At 42.0% G+C, this 15,187-nt stretch overlaps 1 protein-coding gene across 1 annotated transcript in view; it reads left to right on the top strand.

Annotated features, from left to right (window-relative positions):
- The window catches only part of LOC126426518 (probable cytochrome P450 6a13), a 55,537-nt gene extending 46,232 nt beyond the window's left edge, over positions 1-9,305 (top strand). The window contains exon 5 of the mRNA XM_050088423.1: positions 9,055-9,305. Within this exon, the coding sequence (XP_049944380.1) occupies positions 9,055-9,305 (251 nt within the window). The remainder of the gene's footprint in view (positions 1-9,054) is intronic.
- Positions 9,306-15,187: the final 5,882 nt, after the last annotated feature.

Here is a 15,187-nt window from a genome sequence, read left to right as displayed (position 1 = left end):
CTGCAGAAATACTGACCCGTGCTGCCATTAAAGTCATCCATAATTGTGAAAGACCATTGCAGGATTTTCTGCACATTCTGACCTCTACATTATATCTCATAAATGTTCAGTGGGTGACTATTCACTCAAGTTGTGTAGAATGTCCTTCAAACCAAATGTGAACTCCATAAAATTCCACCATTGTTTGGGAGCATGAAGTCCACGAATGGCTGCAAATGGTCTCCAAGTGGCCAAACATAACAATTTCCAGTCAATGATCGGTTAAGTTTGGACCAGAAGACACAGGCCATTCAGTGTAAACACAGCCCACATGATTGTGGAACCACCACCAGCCTGCACGGTGACTTGTTGACAACTTGGATCCACGGCCTCTTGGGGTCTGTGCCACACTTGAATCCTACCATCAACTCTTATGAGCTAAAATCACGACTTACATAACCAGTTCAGTTTTCCACTCATCTAGGGTCCAGCCGATACGGTCAGGAGCCCAGGAGAGGTGCTGCAGGCGATGCCGTGCTGTTAGCAAAGGCACTCACTTTGGTTGTTCGTTGCCATAGCCTATTAATGCCAAATTTCCTAATGGGTACATTAGTCATATAGGGTTCAAAAATGACCGGTATATTTGAAACGGCAATAAAAACTAAACGAGCAGTGATAGAAATACACCGTTTGTTGCAATATGCTTGGGACAACAGTACATTTTCAGGCAGACAAACTTTCAAAATTACAGTAGTTACAATTTTCAACAACAGATGGCACTGCGGTCTGGGAAACTCTATAGTACGATATTTTCCACATATCCACCATGCGTAGCAATAAAATGGCGTAGTCTCTGAATGAAATTACCCAAAACCTTTGACAACGTGTCTGGCGGAATGGCTTCACATGCAGATGAGATGTACTGCTTCAGCTGTTCAATTGTTTCTGGATTCTGGCGGTACACCTGGTCTTTCAAGTGTCCCCACAGAAAGAAGTCACAGGGGTTCATGTCTGGCGAATAGGGAGGCCAATCCACGCCGCCTCCTGTATGTTTCGGATAGCCCAAAGCAATCACACGATCATCGAAATATTCATTCAGGAAATTAAAGACGTCGGCCGTGCGATGTGGCCGGGCACCATCTTGCATAAACCACGAGGTGTTCGCAGTGTCGTCTAAGGCAGTTTGTACCGCCACAAAATCACGAAGAATGTCCAGATAGCGTGATGCAGTAATCGTTTCGGATCTGAAAAATGGGCCAATGATTCCTCTGGAAGAAATGGCGGCCCAGACCAGTACTTTTTGAGGATGCAGGGACGATGGGACTGCAACATGGGGCTTTTCGGTTCCCCATATGCGCCAGTTCTGTTTATTGACGAAGCCGTCCAGGTAAAAATAAGCTTCGTCAGTAAACCAAATGCTGCCCACATGCATATCGCCGTCATCAATCCTGTGCACTATATCGTTAGCGAATGTCTCTCGTGCAGCAAAGGTAGCGGCGCTGAGGGGTTGCCGCGTTTGAATTTTATACGGATAGAGGTGTAAACTCTGGCGCATGAGACAATACGTGGACGTTGGCGTCATTTGGACCGCAGCTGCAACACGGCGAACGGAAACCCGAGGCCGCTGTCGGATCACCTGCTGCAGTAGCTGCGCATTGCCCTCTGTGGTTGCCGTACGCGGTCGCCCTACCTTTCCAGCACGTTCATCCGTCACGTTCCCAGTCCGTTGAAATTTTTCAAACAGATCCTTTATTGTATCGCTTTTCGGTCCTTTGGTTACATTAAACCTCCGTTGAAAACTTCGTCTTGTTGCAACAACACTGTGTTCTAGGCGGTGGAATTCCAACACCAGAAAAATCCTCTGTTCTAAGGAATAAACCATGTTGTCTACAGCACACTTGCACGTTGTGAACAGCACACGCTTACAGCAGAAAGACGACGTACAGAATGGCGCACCCACAGACTGCGTTGTCTTCTATATCTTTCACATCACTTGCAGCGCCATCTGTTGTTGAAAATTGTAACTTCTGTAATTTCGAAAGTTTGTCCGCCTGAAAATGTACTGTTGTCCCAAGCATATTGCAACAAACGGTGTATTTCTCTCGCTGCTCGTTTAGTTTTTATTGCCATTTCAAATATACCGGTCATTTTTGAAACACCCTGTATGATCCGTGTAGATTTCTGCAGTTATTTCACGCAGTGTTGCTTATCTGCTAGTGCTGACAACTCTACAGAAATGCTGCTGCTCTCGGTTATTAACCGAGGCCGTCAGCCACTACATTGTACGTGGTGAGAGGTAATGCCTGAAATCTGGTATTCTCAGCACACTCTTGACACGGAGGACCTCCGAATAGTGCATTCTCTAACAACTTCTGGAATGAAATGTCCCACGCATCTAGCTGCAACTACCATTCCGCGTTCCGAGTCTGCCGATTCCTATCACACGGCCGTAATAGTGTCGGAAACATTTTCGTACGAATCACCTGCTTACAAATGACAGCTCCACCAATACACTGTCCTTTTACACCTTGTGTATGCAATACTTCCGCCATCTGTATATGTGCATCCCATGACTTTCCTCACCTCAGTGTGTGGGTGCAACTTGTAATTGTAAGAATTTTGCAGATTGCCAGCAGGCTTCCCTTTGCCAATGGGACATTGATACATAACAATAACATGCAGCAAATTCCCACTGGGTCTCTGATAATGTGTTGCAGGACACGTACGTCTCAGTGGTAGTGAAAGGGTTAAACAAAATAGCATTATTCTCAAAAAAATTCACCTTTATTTCTCATCATAATTTATAACATTAACTGTTTACCCTGGAGTGTAGAATGTATGACACTAGCGATGCACCAATAGACATTCGGAAAAAAACGTCATCCAAACAATTTCAAAGATAGCAAGAGCCGACAAGTGTGAGAATTATCGTGCAGTCAGCTTAACAGCTCACGCATCCGAGATGCTAACAAGAATAATACGCAAAAGACTAGAGAAAATTGAGGATCTGTTAGATGACAGTCAGTTTTGCTGTAGGAAAGGTAAAGAAAGGCCCCAGAGAGGCTGATCTGATGTTATGCTTGATAACAGAAGCGAGATTGAAGAAAAATCAAGAAACGTTCACAGGATTTGACAAACTGTAGAAGCGTTCAACAGTGTAAAATGCTGCAAGATGTTCAAAATCCTAAGAAAAGTAGGAATAAGCTATAGAGAAAGACGGGTAGTATACTGTATGTAGATGGCCCAACAGGGAACAATGACAGTATAAGACCAAGAAAGAAGTGCTCAGATAAAAAAGGGTGTTAGACAGGGATGTATCAATCTTTACCTCAACGAACAATGAGGGAAATAAAAGAAAGATTCAAGAATGTATTAAAATTCAGGGTGAAAGAATATCAATGATAAGATTTGCTGATGGCACTGCTATCCTTGGTGGAAGTGAAGAAGAATTACACAGGATGTGTTGAATGGAATGAAAAAGTCTAATGAGCACAGAATATGGATTGAGAGTAAATTGAAGAAATATGGAAGTAATGAGAGGTAGCAGAAATGAGAACAGTGAAAAACTTTACATCGGAATTGAGATCATGAAGAACATGAATTTAAGGAATTCTGCTACCTGGGCTGCAAAATAATCTATGATGGACGGAGTGAGGAGGACATAAAAAGCAGACTAGCATTGGCAAAAAGAGCATTCCTGGCCAGGAAAAGTCTACTAGTATCAAACATTGATCTTACTTTGAGTATGAAATGTGCGTGATTCATCTACATCTATATAAATACTCTGCAATCCACCATGCGGTGCGTGGCGGAGGGTACCTCGTACTACAACTAGCATCTTCTCTCCATGTTCCACTCCCAAACAGAACGAGGAAAAAATGACTGCGTATGTGGCTCTGTACGAGCCCTAATCTGTCTTATCTTATCTTTGTGGTCTTTCCACGAAATGTAAGTTGGCCGCAGTAAAATTATACTGCAGTCAGCCTCAAATGCTGGTTCTCTAAATTTCCTCAGTAGAGATTCACGAAAAGAATGCCTCCGTTCCTCCAGAGACTCCCACCAGAGTTCCTGAAGCATTTCCGTAACACTCGCGTAATGATCAAACCTACCAGTACCAAATCTAGCAGCCCGCCTCTGAATTGCTTCTATGTCCTCCCTCAATCCGACCTGATAGGGATCCCAAACACTCGAGCAGTACTCAAGAATAGGTCGTATTAGTGTTTTATGAGCGGTCTCCTTTACAGATGAACCACATCTTCCCAAAATTCTACCATTGAACCGAAGACAACTATCCGCTATCCCTACAACTGCATTACATGCTTGTCCCACTTCATATCGCTCTGCAATGTTAACGCCCAAATATTTAATCGACATGACTGTGTCGAGCGCTACACTACTAATGGAGTATTCAAACATTACGGGATTCTTTTTCCTGTTCATCTGCATTAATTTACATTTATCTATATTTAGAGTTAGCTGCCATTCTTTACACCAATCACAAATCCTGTCCAAGTCATCTCGTATCCTCCTACAGTCACTCGACGACAACACCTTCCCGTACACCACAGCATCATCAGCAAACAGCCGCACATTGCTATCCACCCTATCCAAAAGATAACGTATGTAGGTAGAAAACAACAGCGGACCTACCACACTTCCCTGGGGCACTCCAGACGATACCCTCACCCCTGATGAACACTCACCATCGAGGACAACATGTTTGGACTGCAGCATTGTATGATAGTGAGAGACGGGCTGTGGGGAAACCAGAGCAGAAAAGGACTGAAGCATTTGAGATATGGTGCTACAGAAGAATGTTGAAAATTAGTTGGTCTGATAAGGAATGATGAGGATCTTTACAGAATCAATAAGGAAATAAATGTATGGAAAACACTGACAAGAAGAAGGGACAGGGTGGTAGAACATCTGTTAAGATGTCCAATAAAATCTTCCATAGTGCTAGAGGGAGCTGTAGATGGTAAGAAACGTAGAGGAAGACAGAGGTTGTCATACATCCAGCAAATAATTGAAGAGGTGGGTTGCTGCTGCTGAGATGGAAATGTTGGCACAGGAGCGGAATTTGTCATGGGCTGCGTCAAACCAGTCACAAGACTGAGGGGAAAATAAAAATAAAAAAGAAACCTTTCCAGAAAAAGAAAATAATATGATTTTATGAGTTCTGTGAACTAAGAGTTTGTTGGTGCCTTGACATCTTCTCTGGATGTGAATTTCTTCCCACATAACGAATTTTTAAGGTTTGCAGTGAGGAGAGAAGTCACTCAGAGCAGAATTGAGAACAGGGTGGGGTGATGCACCGCTTTGTGGTACAAAACCGTGATAATATGCTGTGGTAACAACAGGTGTGGGGGCTAACGGATTGTTATGGTGAAAGAGAAATTTTTTTTCAACAACTCGTTCATCTCTGTGGCTGGAATATGTGCAGTAAATGAATCTGAGATAGTTCTGCCCTCTGCTAGGGTATCTATAAATATACTGATAGACATTGAAAGTGTTTCACCATGAACACCTTGAGCGAACGCTACTGTACTTAAAATGGAACTAAATTCATAATCAGTTTTAATTTTGATTAAAATAAAACAACCATTGTGTAAAATTTCATAATTTAGGTTACATATGCATTTAAGTGTGCAATACATGTATATTTTTAACTGACATTATTATGTTGAATATGGAAGAAACAAACTTCAAAATGCCACAGTCTCTTTAGCAGAGCATTTATTCAGATAACCAGTTTCGACAAACTATGTTGCCATCTTCGGATCTTATGCACTACACTTGAAAAATCTTGTCCATATGTACAATAATTTGTGTCATATAATGAACAGCCATTCCAATGAAATGCGTGGGGTAGTATATTCACATGTCAAAAGTAAAAGAATCATTAAATAACATAGTGCACCGAATATATAAGCTCAGGCTCACTTAAAAACCACATTTAGACTCCACTGATAATACAAATAACTGCTCCACTAAAGTGAGCTTCACATTTTGAAATTTGTTACTTCTATTTTCATGTCAACCTAGATTTCCCCCAGAGTGCAATAGTGTCAATCATACATGACATTATTAACTTTGCAAAATGCAAAACCTAATTTTAAGATGAAGCAAAATCATTATCCACTAAAAACTGTATGACAGCACCAAAATTCGGGGAAGAAAATCAAAAAATCCACTTGTATAAGCTTCTTCACGAAAATAAAGTATCATATATTCCATTAGAACCTGGTGGACCCAGTGACAGTTTAAACTGAAATACCCACCATTTGATTTGCTCAGTACTGATACAAACATAGGATGTTCATAAATTCTTGTTACTGATTTCTAGGACTTGTAGAAGGGAGTGAGTGCATAATACTTTGATTAGGAACTGATGCCTGAAAAATGTACCATTTCCATTCTATGACAGTTTCAGTTCAGGTGTTTAACTCATCCACTTCTGCTTGAGGAATTGAATTAGCCATGCTGCTGTACAGTTATTTAGTAATAGTTTGAAAGGAAACATAATGAAACATCCATTTATCATTTAAGCACATCTGTTGGTGATGATGTTTGGTTTGTGGGGTTCACAACTCCGTGGTCATCAGTGCCCGTACAAAGTCCCCAATTTTTTCGCTGTCCAATTTTTTTCACAGTCCAATCTAGCCACAGTCACGAATGATGAGGACGATGATGAAATGATGAGGACAACACAAACACCATGACCTAGGCAGAGAAAATGCCCAATGCGGCCGGGAGTCGAACCCAGGACCCCGTGATCCAGAGGTAGCAGCGCTAGCCACTAGACCGTGAGCTGTGGACAGCACATTTGTTTGTTTTAACACTTAAGCATTATATGTTTACGTTTTTCCAAAACAAAAAAGAACCCAGGATACTGTACAGAACAGTACTGATGCACAAAGAGCATTCAAAAATTTTTTCATAGTAATCTCCAATTTCTTTATTTTTTGCAGGAGGCAGATTAAAACTGTGTGCCGGACCGAGACTCGAACTCGGGACCTTTGCCTTTCGCGGGCAAGTGCTCTGGCAACTGAGCTACCCAAGCATGACTCACGCCCCATCCTCACAGCCTTAATTCTGCCAGTACCTCGTCTCCTACCTTCCAAACTTTACAGAAGTTCGAGTCTCGGTCTGGCACACAGTTTTAATCTGCCAGGAAGTTTCATACTTGGAATGTTTAACTCTACATTGAGCCTACTCAGTGTAGCCTCCGTCAGCTGTGACGCATCTGGGCCAACTTTGTTTCCGTGATGTAAATTCACTTTGGTAAAATTGTGGGATTGACTTTTACACCATCGCCTGACACAGGAAATAAGGTCTTTTTCACTATCAAATGTTTTAGCGTGCAGGTGGGCCTTCAGATGACCAAAGATGTAAAAATCAGATGGAACCAAGTCTGGACTGTAGGGAGGATGGGGAACAATTTTCCAACCCATTTTCCCGATTTTCTTGCGCGTCATAAGAGCTGTATGGTGTTTGGCATTGTCATGGCGTAGTCTGATGAGCTGACCTTGAAGCTGTGGTCTGTGGGCCTTGATGGTACGTCACAGCTTGTCCAGTGACAAATAGTAATAGTCCTGGTTAATTGTGGAGCCAGGTTCCAAAAAGTCCATGAAAATGACACCACACTGATCCCAGAAGAAGGAGACCATCACCTTTCAGCCTGCTGTTTGTGAAATTCTCGGTTTCTTCTTCCGAGAGGAACTCGGATGACACCACTACACGGATTGGGTTTTGCTCTCAGGTTCGGACAAAAACACCCATGTTTCATCCTGGGCAATGACAATATCAAAACACTGTATCCACTCTTCAGTAAAGGTCTTCATGAGACCCTCACACACATTGTTTTCATTTCTTTTCTCAGTAATTTAGGCATCCATTGTGCACAGATTTTTGTGTACCCTAGTGACTGCACCAGTGGTACCACACTACCCAATGACAAACGAGTCATTTCAGCAAGCTGTCGTGTCATCACACATCTGTCATTTTCGATGATTTGATCAGTGGTCTCCTAATTCACATCACTCACTGCTGTCAATGGTCTACCATATCGTGGATTGTCCAGTAGAGAGAAATCACCTTCTTTAAACCTCTGAACCACCGCTGGATACTGCTGTGATCCACTGTGTCCTCCCCACAAACAGGGAGCAACTTCCTGTGAACCAATGTGGCAGAGTCATCGCCAGTCTCGAAGAGGAACTCCGTCGCCGACTGTTGTCGCAACCTGACACCTACTTCACGGTCCATTATGGCTCACATGTAAATAAAAGAAAATACTTTTATATACCAATTTATAGCTAAATGTTCCAAGTACCTTCACAAAAAATTTCATTCTCCTCCTGCAAAAAATAAAAAAAATAGAGACGAATGTGCAAAACTTTTTGAATGCCCTTTGTACTACATCAGCAGCTTGATGTGTTGACCGTCGACATTGTTGCAGACATTGTACCTAGTGTGTGCGGTGTTGCCTTGGAGCACCACAGTCTTGTCTCCTCATGTTGAATGTACCTGTTTCTTGGAGCCACTGCATAACTTTAGCAAAACTTTTGTGCTATGACATGTTACATTGCAGAAAACATTCGTGATACGGCCGACTAGCTACTCTTCTGTTAGCTTGAGCTACATTGTAAGCGAGTAGCATGTCTGCATGTTTCAAAAATGTGTAACGAACCACATTTACTGTACCGGAAACTCACAGGTACGAAATAGGTCTCGCAGCAGGGCAGATGTTAAGTGAAATCAGGTAATCGTCTGATACAGTACACACCATCTTGTCAACCCTATATTGCATACCAGGACAAGCAGCTTTGAGAGTTTTCTCTTTCCTTCATCAGATGTGTGCATTACTCATGCGAATTGAAACCATCGTAGAATGGAAATGGTATGTTTCTGCACATGGAGTCCTATTTAAAATATTATGTACTCACTCCCCTCTACAAGTGCTCGAGGTTCGTAAAGGGACTTGTATAGTAGTAGCTATTTTTGTTGAGACTACTATGTGTGCAAGTATACAGCTTCTTGCTCACTCTCACTTTACCCCACTGCGTCGGCGCGCAGAGCTGACGGAGGCGGTGGTGGCAGCGCAGGCGGTGGCGTTCTTCGCGGCGGGGCTCGAGACGACGGCCAGTGCCGTCTGCCTGTGCCTGCTGGAGCTGGCCCACGCCCCGGACATCCAGCAGCAGGCCTTCCTGGAGCTGGAGAAGGCCGGGGTGCAGGACCCGCCTGCCTACGAGGAGCTCCAGGGACTGCCCTTTTTGGATGCCATCGTTGCCGGTACGTTGTCTGAGCCACTTTATCATTGTACTTAACCGTTACTGTCCTAAAAGCATTTTCACTCTGCAGCAGAATTTCCAGCGTAATTATGATTTGTTTGTCGTAAGAATAAACCTGACGTAAACAAACTCAAACATGATTTGTTAGCGCAGTAGCACACATATGATGAGGGTTCTTAAAAAAAAAAAACTGCCACAAGCCATGTATAGCGCAACTCATTGTCAGTTCATTGCCGCCTGTGTCATCAGCTTGGCTTGTTCTGTTCATCTGCAGTGATTGTTTTTGCTAGCGCTATTTTATTCCCTTTTTTTTTCTTTTATATATATAACTGGAAATTTAAGTGACAATGAGCAGCTGTGAAATTAATTTTGTTTTCTTCTCGATAAAAACGCTGCTGAAACTGTTTTAATGTTGAAAACAGCTTACCGATATGACATTATGGGAAAAACTCAAGTGTACGAATGGTTGGCTCGATTTAAGAAATGGTGACATGTCGATTGATGACAAACCTCGTTCTGGACATCCATCAACTGCCCGAATCGACGAAAAAATTCGAGTGCTTGCACTCGCAGACCATCGACAGACAATTGATCAACTATCAGACGTTAGTGAGTTATCTTGGGGCTTCGTCAGTGAATTTTAATAGAAGATATGGGAATGAAAAGTGTTGCTGGCAAGTTTGTTCATCGGGTTCTGAATGACAATCAAAAGGGATTTCGAATTGAAACATGTTGTGCTTTGAAACAACAGCTTGAAACTGTTCCAGATGTTCTGTTGAAGGTCATTACTGGTGGTAAGACATGGTTACAACCAAAGAAAGAAAACAACAGTCAAGCCAATGGAAGGTGTTATCATCACCCAGTCCAAAAAAATGTCATCGAGTTAAGTCAAACATCAAAACAATGCTAATATGCTTTTTTGATGCCAAGAACATAATAGTTCATTCAGAGTTTGTTCCCAAAGATCAAACCGTCAATCACACCTTTTATTTGGAAGTTTTAAGAACATTGCACAGCTGTGTTCATCAAATAAGACTCAATTTGTGGCAGACAGGAGACTGGTTCTTCCAGCACGACAACGCACCTGCACACCCAGCCATCTCTGTTAGGCAGTTTTTAGCTAAAAATGGCATTGTTCCACTGCCCCATGCACCTTGCTCACATGACCTAGCTCCATGTAAGTTTCTCTTGTTTCCACATAAGAAAAGGGGTGTGAAAGGACAGTGATTTGACAACACTGAAGAAGTCAAGAAAAAAACCAGGGAGGAGCTGTCAGCCATTTCTAAAGATGACTACAAAAAATGTTTCGAACAGTGGAAGCACCAGTGGGACAAATGTATTAGTTGTAGTGGAGAGTCTTTAGAAGGGGGTGAGGCTGTTTTGTAACTATTCTCTTGGAAGTTGTTACACTTATATATCAGATATCTTATACAGAAAAAAATTAGGTATCTTTTGTAAATGAAAATTCAAGACATTCTAATGTATTAACAGCCATCAACATTTTCTTAATCATACCTGAGCTATGTAGTTTGTATCTAAAAAATAGTGTACAGTCTGTGTAAACGCTAGTTGTTCTTAGATTATCACAATGGTAATATGAACTGTAAAAATGGTTTATGCCGTCTCCTGCTGTGTAGTGAAACACATTCATGGGACACCCTTGAAAACAGATGAGGAACAGTTTTTTTAATGTTTTTCACAAGGTTAAAGTGAAAATCTGCTTTGAAGTTTTCTCAGGAACTTTGCTTACTAAAGTTAAGCCAGTTTTGTGAACAAGATGTGTGGCTGTTTCAGTAGCATCAGTGAATAGTAATCAGGTTTTCTATGGATATCTGGTTCAAAACTTGCTTTGGTCTTTTTCTTTTAAATTTTTGTATTCAATTTGAATACCTACAACGTTTGGGGTGTACAAGTCAGAAATTGTGCTTTGTATTTTGAAAATTATGGATGTATTTTCAGTAATATTTTAATTGAACCTCATTAGAATATCATCTTTTAGCTACAAAGTAGATATCTGTTTTGAGTTACTCTGACCTCCTCCTTTTTTTTTTTTTTTTTTTTTTTAAGTACCTTACTTGATTCGAATTACACCAGAGCCATAACAAAGTATACAGAATGAGATTTTCACTCTGCAGTGGAGAGTGTGCTGATATGAAATTTCCTGGCAAATTCAAACTGTGTGTGAGACCGACACTCAAACTCGGGACCTTTCCCTTTCACAGGGAAGTGCTCTACCAACTGAGCTACACAAGCACAGCTCACGACTCTTCCTCGCAGCAAGTTTCACAGGAGAATTTCTGTTAAGATTGGAAGGTAGCAGATTAGATGCTGGCAGAAGTTAAGCTGCGAGGATGGGTCGTGACATGCACGTGGGTAGCTCAGTCAGTAGAGCAGTTGCCTGTGAACGGCAAAGGTCGTGAGTTCGAGTCTCAGTCGGGCACACAGTTTTAATGTGCCAGAAAGTTTCACAACAGCACACACTCCACTGCAAAGAGAAAATCTCATTCTGAGAACATACCCCGGACTGCAGCAAAGCCATGTCCCCACAATATCCTTTCTACTGGGAGTGCTAGTCCTGTAAGTTTCACAGGAGAGCTTCTGTTAAATGTGGTAGGTAGGAGGTGAGTTACAGGCAGAAGTAAAGCTGTGAGGACGGGGTGTGAGTCGTGCTTCGGTAGCCCAGATGGTAGAGCACTTGCCCGTGAAAGGCAAATGTCCTGAGTTAGAGTCTTGGTCTGGCACACAGTTTTAATCTGCCAGGAAGTTTCAAATAACGTAATTTAGAAATTTTGTAAAGTTTTCCCTTAATATTATATACATTTTAAAAAGGGGGATTAAAAGTGGTATATATCTTGAGTTCTTAAAATTGGATGAGCCCAAAACTTTTGGCTACCTTACTAGTACCTATATGGTAGTATCTTGTGCAGCCACACATATCATATCACAGAGATTCAAGCGTGCCCAGAAGACAAAATTACAGAATTGTTGTCTCATTGTGTAATGGTGGTTCCTTTGTGGTTATTAATAGCTCAGATGTCGTGTGACTGTCTCAGAGAGAGACTTTCACGAAGGCACGGGAAACAGTGTGGAGGCTGCAGCTGTTCTCAAACTTTATTTATGTGTGTACATTTGCAGAGACGCTGCGGAAGTACCCTCCGAGCCCAAACCTGGTGCGCGTTGCCACGCAGCCGTACCGGCTGCCGCACTGGAGCGAGGAGGGTGAGGAAGGAGGAGCGAGGGAGGTGTCGGTGGGGGCGGGCACGCGGCTCGTGGTGCCCGTGTTCGCCATACAGCGAGACGCGTGCCACTTCCCGGACCCGGAGGACTTCCGGCCGCAGCGGTTTCTCGTCGCTAGCTCCAGGGGGAACCCCGCCTACATGCCGTTTGGCGACGGGCCCAGGGTCTGCATCGGTACGTACGGCCGAGGTGCTGCCTGCCCAACAAATGTTCCTGTGGGTTGAAAGTGAACATTTAAAAATGCACACGGTACATTTAAAAACTAAACAACTGAAATGTGTGGGACTTAAAATACAATATAACAATCACTTTTTGGAAGGGATCGACATGATCATATTCCTCAGATTTAAAGTGGATAAGAACGTAAGGAGATCTGGATATCATTTTTATTGGTATTTTGAAATATAATAATACAAAAAATTTAATGTATATTGAAATGAAACGTTAACCAAACAGTTAGTATATTTTGGTGTCTATGCAAAGAAAATATAGAAACTGTGGAATTCATAATAGAGTGAAAATTGATTTTTATCTTACATAACAAATTATTGTTAAAAACTGTTCAAAAGCCGAGATCACTTTTTTTCCCCCCCTCTCTCTCCAAGGCAGTTGGTTTCAACAGTCGTAGCTGTCATCCTCAGGCCTAAGATTAAGATAATTGAAACTGGTTGTCTTGAATAAAAAAGAAAAATATTTGTGCAATCTTGACTTTTCAATGGTTTTTACAATTAAAACAGATTGCCCTTCAATACTCTCATAATGAGAAAAATCAATAAGGAATTATGTTTAATTTTTATTTTGGGTACCCTATACTTCCATACTATCACAAATAAAAGATTAAAACAAATTATATTCTTTTAATTGTCAAGATGTTAAAAGAATAAAGTAGGAAAATTTACCAATTTCTTGTTTTGTGTATTTACAAAAATGTTTTTTAGAAACTGATTTTTTTCTCGTGATAAATTAAGAACAGATGACGAGCTCCAACTTAAGATATTGAATATTTCGTGGGATAATGATGTTCACTTTGTAGGCAAGTACTGTGTTGTTATTCGTGCAAAATTTTGTTTTTGTACCTTTAACATTAGATGAGGTGAAGATACCTAAGCTAAAACACTTGCTGTCTCTGGTTCCTTTTCATCTTATGTTTTCTTTCTTTCCTTTGTTGTTCTGGTCTCCTTTGCCAATCTTTGAGCTGCTTTTTCAACATCAGAGACATGTCTGTCCACTCATAGTAGTCCATTTTACATGTTGTCCCCAGTTTTGATACCTAGTCTGCTCACAGTTTTTAATCTGCTTGTTACTCCATCATCAAAACGCATTATGGCATCCAGCACACCAATCTGAAAAGCCAACATGCCAAAAAAAACATATTTTTGGTCTGCCAATTGCAGCTATTGAAACTGTCATTTGAATTTTGCATTTTGCACGTAAACATGTTTCCAGGAGTTTTAAATCTGAAAGATTCCTTTATATTGGCTGTGGTTCTGCCATAACAGTCCTAGCATGGGGTGCCCACATGTATGTTTTTGTCCACTTGCCTGATGCCTTATTGTACTTGAACCATGAAGCATTTCCTTTTGGCCCGAGGCAATGCCATGCTGACTAACGTAAAATTTTTTGGTATTTTGTGATGTTGTGAAAAACAAAAGGAAACTGAATAAACTACTTATATCAATAGAAAGACAGAGTGCAATACATCCCTGCTCACAATACAGTCAACGTGTTCTTCAAGGGTATCACACAAATGAGTTTCCACAGGTATATTGGCACCAAAATTAAATAATGTGTCATTTTAGGCAAGATTGAGGAGTGGACAGTGCGCCGAGTGCAGCTCAGTGCGGTGTTTCAGGTCAGCGGCTGGGGATGCTGCAGCTGAAACTGGCCATCGCTTCCGTGGTGAGGCACTTCGAGCTGTCGCCCGTGCCGGGCCGCACGGTCTTCCCTCCCCGGCTGGAGCCGCGGGCGCAGGTGGTGGCACCGCGGGACGGCGCGTGGGTGCGCTTCACGCCTCGGCAGACGCAGTCGTAGGAGAGAGGCTGCGGGCCGACCTCGTGTCGTTCTGGAGTACGCTGCGTCGAGCCCACTTCTCCACACACTTCATACGTCTGCGTGCCACGCACACTCCTAGACTGTTACCACAGTATCTGTTACCAGTGTCCTCGCCATTCGATTAACGTTTCAATACCGACTTCACTATCGACAGCGACGACAGCTGCCCTCTCGGCACTGTCGGTGTCTACACACGCGTATCCTGTGCCGTAATATGCCGAGACGCTATGTGACCGTGTGTAGCCTTAGCACACACTTCGTAATACATATTTTGTATCAGACAGAAGTACAGATAATGGCTAAAAGTCACATATGAAATATTTTTTTTGTTTACACAAACTGAAGTAAGAAATTTGAAACGTGATTCTGTGTACTGGCATGTAGCAGTAAGCGTGATATAGTTGTTAACACTCACCTCTATTTTCATTTACTGTCAGCACAGAATTAATCACTGCTCACATAACAAGTTCTCATTAAGTTATCCATGTTAATGGCAGTTGAGCTCTGAGACTGGAATAAATTACTGGAAGAGATACAGCAACCAACCACTTATTATGCAGCTCTATTTATAGAAAGATTTTGACCTGCCCATATACCTGAGTGTAGTAACGTGCCACTTCCAACATGTG

The sequence above is a fragment of the Schistocerca serialis genome, chromosome 11 (genome assembly GCF_023864345.2).
Source record: "Schistocerca serialis cubense isolate TAMUIC-IGC-003099 chromosome 11, iqSchSeri2.2, whole genome shotgun sequence".
Taxonomy (NCBI): Eukaryota; Metazoa; Arthropoda; class Insecta; order Orthoptera; family Acrididae; genus Schistocerca; species Schistocerca serialis.
Note: the sequence above shows the minus strand (reverse complement) of the source record. Positions and strands in the feature narration are given on the sequence as shown.